This window comes from Acanthisitta chloris, unplaced genomic scaffold (assembly GCF_000695815.1).
Source record: "Acanthisitta chloris isolate BGI_N310 unplaced genomic scaffold, ASM69581v1 scaffold2172, whole genome shotgun sequence".
Classification (NCBI taxonomy): Eukaryota; Metazoa; Chordata; class Aves; order Passeriformes; family Acanthisittidae; genus Acanthisitta; species Acanthisitta chloris.
The window spans coordinates 10,799-18,799 of record NW_008660845.1 but is presented as its reverse complement, the minus strand read 5'-3'; the positions used below and the strand labels follow the sequence as shown (position 1 = coordinate 18,799).

The window sequence follows — 8,001 nt, the reverse complement described above, 5'->3', positions numbered from 1 at the left end:
AGGAACTCGGATATATGAAGAGTCTGTTGATCACAGACAAATGGAAAAATACAAACATTTAACCCTCTCCAAAAGAGGCATTATACAATCCTATTTGTTGCAGCACGTGTCATGGAATTTCAGCTCTCTGAAATGAAAAGTTCCACACTGCTAGGATGTTAACTAGGAGCTAGCATTCTGCCAATGAGCCCTTCTCTTCTACAGCAATGGAATTGCTCCTTCAGCTTTGTTTTCAAAACCTGCACATTCTGTAACTGCTTGTCTGACTTAAGGGTGAAAACTGAAAGAGTTTCCTTGCTGAGGAGGAAATCCAGTACAAGGTGATTTTGACAAAACAAGTACTACATGTAGGCAAAAGTGAGGGCAACAATCACTTGCTAGGCTGATAACTCAGTTGTACAAGCTAACCCATATCCACTGCATTCAGCACTTGTGAAAGCAAAACATTTGGAATAAGAATACACTCACTGTGATTATTGCACTACCAGTGCTAGAAGCAACACATTTCCTCCCTACCTCCACCTACCTGCTGATGAAACAGCCTTGTAAGGCAAAGGAGAAGTCAAGGGAGCAAATAATAATGTGTTTATTTGAGGTATTTCCCTAAGCCAGCTGAACACTGGAGTTCACTCAGAACGAGGGACCTTTACACTCTCACTTTGAAGCTTCATGCCTTTTGACTCCATGAAGTTCCATCAGCTGCTCCCTCAAGAAAGAATGGCCACTGAGCCCCATCCAGCCAGGTCTGACAACTCATGTGGGACTGGCACACAGGCTGAAGGGCTTGAAGCTGATTAGCATTGCTACCAACCTGGCTCTGCAGGAAGAGGTGTCTCTTCTTTCACTGGTGTTTCCAGCTCTACAGCATCCTCAGCTGGGGAAGTTACCTCCACACTTTCTGAAATTGCAAGAAAGCAAATCGGTTGCTACATTCTTCCAAAGTGCAAACTGATTTAGTTAAACATACAGCTCCACGTTCAGGTTCTATTTTACATTAGGATGTTATGAGTAAACAAAATCTGAATGTATATAAAAGCAAACCAACTGAACTCCCACTTACTGAGCTGAAATAAAGTGAGAGCAGGTGGCTTATTTGGTAAACATTTGGCTTTCTAAACAGTTCAATAGATTTATGCAATAGGTCAGTTATTGGGTAAAAGGATTACCTTTGTTTCTGACATGAAAAACCCTCAGTTTTGTTAAAACACAAGAGAAAATGAAGTTATACTAATTAACTACCCCTACTTGCACTGCTGTTCCATCACTGATGCAATTCAGATAAGCTCCATCCTCGATTCCTTGAGGGCTTAATAGTCACATAACTCATGTCAAATGAAAAAAATAAAACAACACCCTAGAGAAAAACAGCTAAATAATAAATAACAAATTCAAATCTTTTAAACTTGAGGAAAGCCACAGTAATGCCCCCAGAGGAAAGCCACAACCCACAGAAGTAAAAAGTTGACACATTCAATCTATGTCTGACTAGTGCAATAAATTCTAAGCTTAACCTCTTTGAGCTACTCTGAGCGACTCATACACAGGAAGCTGAAAACTGGTTTTAGATAGAGAACAAACTGTCTCCAACTTAAAAGAACAATGCTTAAACTGGGATCAATCCCCTTTCATCCTGAGACATCAATTTAGACTTAATTATGGGTCATTATTACTTACACTGCTTTGCATGTGACCTACACAGACACAATTCAACGTCACATTTGTAAAAGGCCTTTGCATCCTGTACATCAACAATTAGAAATGCCAGAGACAAAAACCAGGTTAGGAAACAGACAGCAGCCAAGCAGACTCTAAACCAAAGGATTAAGTGAGCAGCCTTCCACACAACTTTAGGATCCTAATGCATCACCACTTGGATGTGAGGGCAGGGGTGTCCCAAGAACCTCAGAGTCACCTTGAGGGCAATTAGTTCAGGATTACTGATTTACTTCACAGACACTTCCGGAAATGTGACTAATCTATCAGGTATCCCCATGTGCAAACCACACCTTCTTTAGTTTCTGGCTGCTGCTGCTTCTTTCTCTTTTTGTCTTCATATATTGGCCTCTTCTTTGGCACAGAGTCTTTGGATGGCACTTCAACACCTGCAAAAATAACATTATTAGAAAGAAAATCCAGGTTTGGATGGCACTTCAACACCTGCAAAAAATAACATTATTAGAAAGGAAATCCAGGGGGTTAATAAACACAGACTTTGGTTTCAATGAGAACACCTCTTCCAAAACTGGGAGATGGAGGAAGGAAGAGAGTAGTTAATAAACACAGACTTTGGTTTCAATAAGAACACCTCTTCCAAAATTGGGAGATGAAGGAAGAGAGTGGAAAGTAGGTTCAATGTACACTTTATCTTTGTCTGAATTCAAAAGCTGCAAAACTTGAGCAAGGTACAGTTCTTCAGATACCCCTGACTGCTCTTGAAAAACAACTGAGATAACTGGGGGAAGGGGTGATGACCCAAAAATAAAAAACAGACAGAAAATCAGATTCTACGACTGCTTCAGATACCCCTGACTGCTCTTGAAAAAGAACTAACTGGGGGAAGGGGTGATGACCAAAAAATAAAAAAAGACAGAAAATCAGATTCTACGACTGCAGGTTTGAAGTTATCACAGACCTATGTGGTATTTCATGGACATAACACCTCAAATTTAATTATTTAAGTCTGCTGTGCAAAAACTCATATGTGGTATTTCATGGACATAACACCTCGAATTTAATGATTTAAATCTGCTGTGCAAAAACTCACCTGAAACCTGTCTGCCAATGATTGTGGTTTCAAACAATTTGGAGCAGGTCAGAGGCACAACTCTGCTTAAATGTTTAAAATTGTATCTTCCCTTTGGCTCAATGTTGGGGAGGTCTTTTTGTTTGGTTTTCTTTGTGTTTTGTTGGGGTTTTTTATTTTCAGAACACTGATGGGTTTAAGAATGAAAATGACAGCAGGTTCCCTTCACCTTGGCCTTAGCAGAAAGCAAGTACTGTCATGTTTGAAGGGATTCAACTCAAAACAGAAGTTTGGGGCAAAGACAAATTAATAACTTAATTACTGCTGCACCTTCTGAAACACTCAATATTCCTTCAGGGGCTGTGTGATTACACTGCAGATTTGATCAAGATCCAGTTGTAGCAGCACACAATGACTACAGCAATGGCCTTTGTGTATGTTTAAGAGGACCAAATATTTTACCAGCAAGAGAAGATTCCTACACTTGGACATCCACCTACCAGTGAAGTGTCAGACAGTGTTCTCTGCAAAGATACTCAGGAATTACTTTCTTTAGTCACAGACCAGTTACCAGGAACAAATTAGGACATTTTACTTGCAATACATTGGACACATTTCACTTCACTGCAATGGAAACAGATCATACCTCATGGAAAAGCAGGAAAGCTCCCACATACCCTTGGAAATGCAGGAGGATAACATACTATCCCCATGGACTACCTAACTAGAGGCAAAATAATGCACTTGCTTAATTGAGCACATGAATGAACCCAAGAGGATCCATCCAGATCCCTGATCACAGAAGACCTGCAGCACAGCCCATCTGCTGTGCCAGGCCTTTGGACTAAGCCATGAAAAGAAGTGCTTTTTCCTAAGTTCCACAACTAACATCTCCAAACTGCAAGCAGAATGGATTAAAAAGTCAGATAGTAAAGTGTAAGATGAAAATACACAGATATTTAAACCTATCCTTGAAAAAAAGAGGGAGGGGCAGCCACACACTGCCTTCCTTGACAAGAGAGCAGCTTCACATGGAATCACTCAGTGCTTGCTCTCCCTGCACCAGAGAAAGGCAAACACAGAGCAGTAATGGATATGAAGTTTGCTTGGCGTTCGCTGGGTTTTTTTAATTGTTATTACTTTAAGCTTTGCTGCTTACCCTGAGCTTGGAGTAGTTTAAGAGTAGCCTCTGCTCTGGCTCTGGATTCTCGTTGAGCTTTTGTTAAAAGCTTTCCCTCCTTCTTCATACGTTCCTTCCTCTCTTTTTCCTTCTGTTTCTTTCTTTCTTTCCTCTCTTGCTCTAATCGTTCCTAGAAAAGGATTAAGAAACATGCAGGAAGTTTGAAGGATGCTTGACACAAAGCTGCCCAAGTGTGTATTCTGTTCATGAGAAACATACTGAGCACTAATTCACCAACTGCAGCAGCAGGCAGAGATTCAGCACACTCTCCCTCATTTCATGCTTGGAGTGAGAAGCACAGTACCTCCTCTTTGCGCTTTGCTTCCAGCTCCTCCAGTCTCCTGATACGTTCTTCCTCCTCTCTTTTTGCCCTTTCCTCCTCCTCTTTCATTCTAGCCAAGGCCTCTTGCATAGCTTTAACCGTGGCTTTACTGGGACCCTTTTTCTTCTCTTTCTCTTTTTCTTTTTCTTCTTTCTCACCTTTCTTCTTCTTCTTGTCTTTTTTCTTTTTGTCCCCCTCATTGTCATCAGCTGCAGAAGGAAGAGGCACACATTCAAAGATCCCAGAGATTTCAAAGACACTCTAAATACAGCTGCTTCAAACACGCTAAATAACACCAAAGGAGGAACATTTTCACTGGCTACTACATCAGCATTTCATCATGAAAAGAGTAAAACTGCCCCTTAAGTTACAAAGTCAGGGCCTGAAGTCTTAAAAGGAATCAGAACAACAGGGAAGTGAGAAGGTGCTCCAGCAGTACAGAACTGTAAGCATATGTTGCAATGAGAATTTGCCAGCTGCTTGTTTCCCCATGTACCTGGACAAACTACAGGCCAGGAAACAGTCAGATGTGAGCCAACACAGAGTCAGACAAGGCTACCAAGTGTCTAGGACTTGTGATTCAAAGTAAACCAAACTATCCTCACCCCCTTGGTGTTTAAATTACAGTCTGAGAAACCATGTTACAAACCCTCTGTTCCTGCAGGAGTCTCTCCTTTTTCCCCAGGGCCAGTTGCTGTGACTTCAGGGGAAGCCTTGGTTTCAGCCTTTTTTTGAGATTCCCCTGGCTTTGCTGGTTCTTTACCACCTTCTAATTCTTCCTTCTCTTTCTGCTTCCTCAGTTTGGCTTTTTCTTCTTCACGTTTTTTCCTTTCGCGTTCCTTTTTTTCTGCCTTCTTCTGAGCCACAGTTTTTACTTTGAATGAAGATGACTCTTCATCATCCCCACTTTCAGCAGCAGGAGTGGACTTTGGCTTTTGGTTTTTCTTTTGTCCTTTTCTAGACTGGGAGACCTCATCTGATTCATCACCACTCTCACCTGTAGACAATCCCCCCCCACGCTCTTTGCCTTTCTTAGTGTTAGCTTCATCCTCTTCTGACAAATCATGTTTTTTATTTGACTTCTGAGCTTTCCCCTTGCTCTTCTTAAGCTGTGTCTCATGATCGTCGTCATCACTGCCAGAAAGCATGTCTTGTTTGGCTTTCTGAGGTTTTTTAGGTTTCTTATCTTTATCTTCACCTTCTTCACTGTCATAGTCATTTTCCAGATTGGCTTTTTTAGTCTTTCCTTTCCTTTTCTTATCTTGTTTTGATAAGCTTTCTTCATTGTCATTTTCAACCTGGGAAATAAACAATTCAATAATCAGCCATGAAAACTTCCTTCCTGTAGTGAGCAAAGAAGCAGCACTGAGAGATGTACAACAAAACCTCTTACTGAAGACAGTTTGAAAGCAATAACTACTCCTGCTGAGGGGAACATACCTCAGCCCACAATTAAAACTTATTCAGATTGGCTTTGAATAATTATCGACACGAAGACATGGTTTCTTCATGTGAGTCTTTCACAATTTACTTGACTATGAAAATAGGATCAAATACAATTAAAAATACATGTTAGCTGCAAGTTTCACACAGGATCTCCCAACTACACTGCAACACTGGAACTTTTCTGGGACAGAGGTGTCTGGTATTCCAGCTATTGCCTAAGAAATGCCCCACCTCCCTCTCAGCGTTCACCTTTCCCGTAGAAGGCTGTTCCCTGTCAACTTTCCCTCCTTGCGCCTCTATTGACAGTTCCTCCAGCTCCTTCAGGATATCATCTTCACTAAAATAAGAAAGAAGTTATGGTACTTAAGTAACTGAGTTTTGGGACAATGGAATAAGATCAGACAGATAGTTTGGGTCGTTTGGGGGTTTTTCTTACTCAAAATCCTGTTTCTTCTTCTCTCTTTTCTTTTTGCCTTTGGATTTCTGAGACTCTTGGTCTTTTGCAGCTCCAGCACCTTCTATCTCAGCAGCTAGGGCATCAATGTCAATGTCATCTTTAGCACTGCAATGCAGAAGGAAAGCAGAGGTTAGCAAGAGTTCAAAGGTTACCTTTACATAAGTAGGAGCCACCTGCATAGAACAAAAGATTCAAAATGCAAAACCAATCACAAAACATGAGCAATGCAGGGGAAAGGAAACAAATCATTTAATAAACCATTCTGCACTGTTACCTCAATCCACCCAGTAGCACTGAAAGGAATAAACCTTCACCAGTCATCTGCTTGAAGGGAGGCAGAACAGTAAAACATTCTGTTCTTGCAATGCTGACTTTCAAAGTTTATCTGTGACATTTCATAGAGTCATCAAGATCGGAGGAGACCTCTAAAATCAAAACCAACCATTAACCTGTCACTGCTGGAATCCCTAAACCCTAAACCAGATCCTCCAGTGCCACATCCAGATGTCTCTTCAACACTTCCAGGGATGGTGACTCCACCACCTGCCTAGGTGGAATCTATTCCAGTGCCTGAACACCCTCACAGGGAAAACATCCAATCTGACTCTCCCCTGTCTCAGCTTATGACCATTCCCCCTATTCCTCTCCCTGCAGCCCTGGCAGGACACACATCCCCCACCTCTCTCCAACCCAGGCAGGGAGTTGCAGAGAGCCAGGAGGTCACCCCTGAGCCTCTTCTCCAGGCTAAACAAACCAAATTCCCTCAGCCCTTCCTCATCCCACATGTTTTCTGGACCTTTGCTGCCCTCGTTGCCCTTGGCTGGACTCACTCCAGTGCCTCAATGTCCTTTTTGCAGTGAGGGGCCCAAAACTGAACACAGCACTGAGCTGTGACCTCCCCAGTGCCCAGTCCAGGGGGATGAGCACTGCCCTAGTCCTGCTGGTCACACTGTTCTTGATCCAGACCAAGATTCTCTTGGCCTTCTTGGCCACCTGTGCACACTGTTGGCTCACACTGAGCCAGTTTCTTGGAAGAATGTAACTAGACTGTTGGACTTTGTTCCTCCTAGAGAAATATTGTTTAGCCCTTCAAATCACAGCAGGTGTCATTGATAGAATCGCAGCCACCACAATGGAAGTGTAAAAAGGAAGCACAAATAGAAATCTTGTCAATTGCAACCCAGAAATTATATTAGGAAGCACTTAAAGCACTAAGGCTTTCAAACAGCTTAGACTTCACCAGATATTCTCAGGGCTGACTTCTCACATTGCAACTTTGCAGAAAGTTACATCCAAACATAAACCACACGAGGTTTTGCTACCAGCAAAGAGGATGCTCATCACAGACTGGGTCAGGCTGGAAGGGACCACTGTGGGTTATCTGCTCCAACCTCCCTACTCAAGCAGTGCCATCCCAGAGCACATGGCACAGGATTGTGTCCAGATGGTTCTGGAAAATCTCCAGGTTCTTAAATATCTCCAGCTTACAGTACCTCATGCTTTCCAGGACACAGACTTTGAGGGTTTATTTGTTGTAAAATCAGCTCACTTCAACTGAATCTTGTAGAAGAAAACTTATTCGGGAGACAAAAAAAAAAAACCAACCAAACTCTCAAATCAAACACTGAGAAAAGAAACTCACAGACATTGAGCTTGAACACCCACCAGCAAGAACAGTTTAGGAATAACAATAAAGTCTGCTCAGCTGTCACAGTAGTGGCATAAATATAGCACAAGAGCCTTCCCAAACTTAGCTTCCACTGCTTAACAGTCAATGGTTTCTGAGAAAAAACTGCACTTTCCAATGCATTTCCATTTACTGAGAAGTGGCACAGCAAGCTCCAAACTTTTGA

General features: G+C 42.1%; 1 protein-coding gene across 1 annotated transcript in view; it reads right to left on the bottom strand.

Moving 5' to 3' along the window:
* EIF5B (eukaryotic translation initiation factor 5B) overlaps positions 1-6,253 on the bottom strand; it is a gene marked incomplete at its 5' end in the record, with an annotated part of 24,137 nt that extends 17,884 nt beyond the window's left edge. Inside the window, 7 exons of the mRNA XM_009069954.1 lie at positions 812-926; positions 2,005-2,102; positions 3,903-4,053; positions 4,228-4,454; positions 4,895-5,543; positions 5,941-6,028; positions 6,128-6,253. Coding sequence (XP_009068202.1) covers positions 812-926; positions 2,005-2,102; positions 3,903-4,053; positions 4,228-4,454; positions 4,895-5,543; positions 5,941-6,028; positions 6,128-6,253 — 1,454 coding nt within the window. The remainder of the gene's footprint in view (positions 1-811; positions 927-2,004; positions 2,103-3,902; positions 4,054-4,227; positions 4,455-4,894; positions 5,544-5,940; positions 6,029-6,127) is intronic.
* Positions 6,254-8,001: the final 1,748 nt, after the last annotated feature.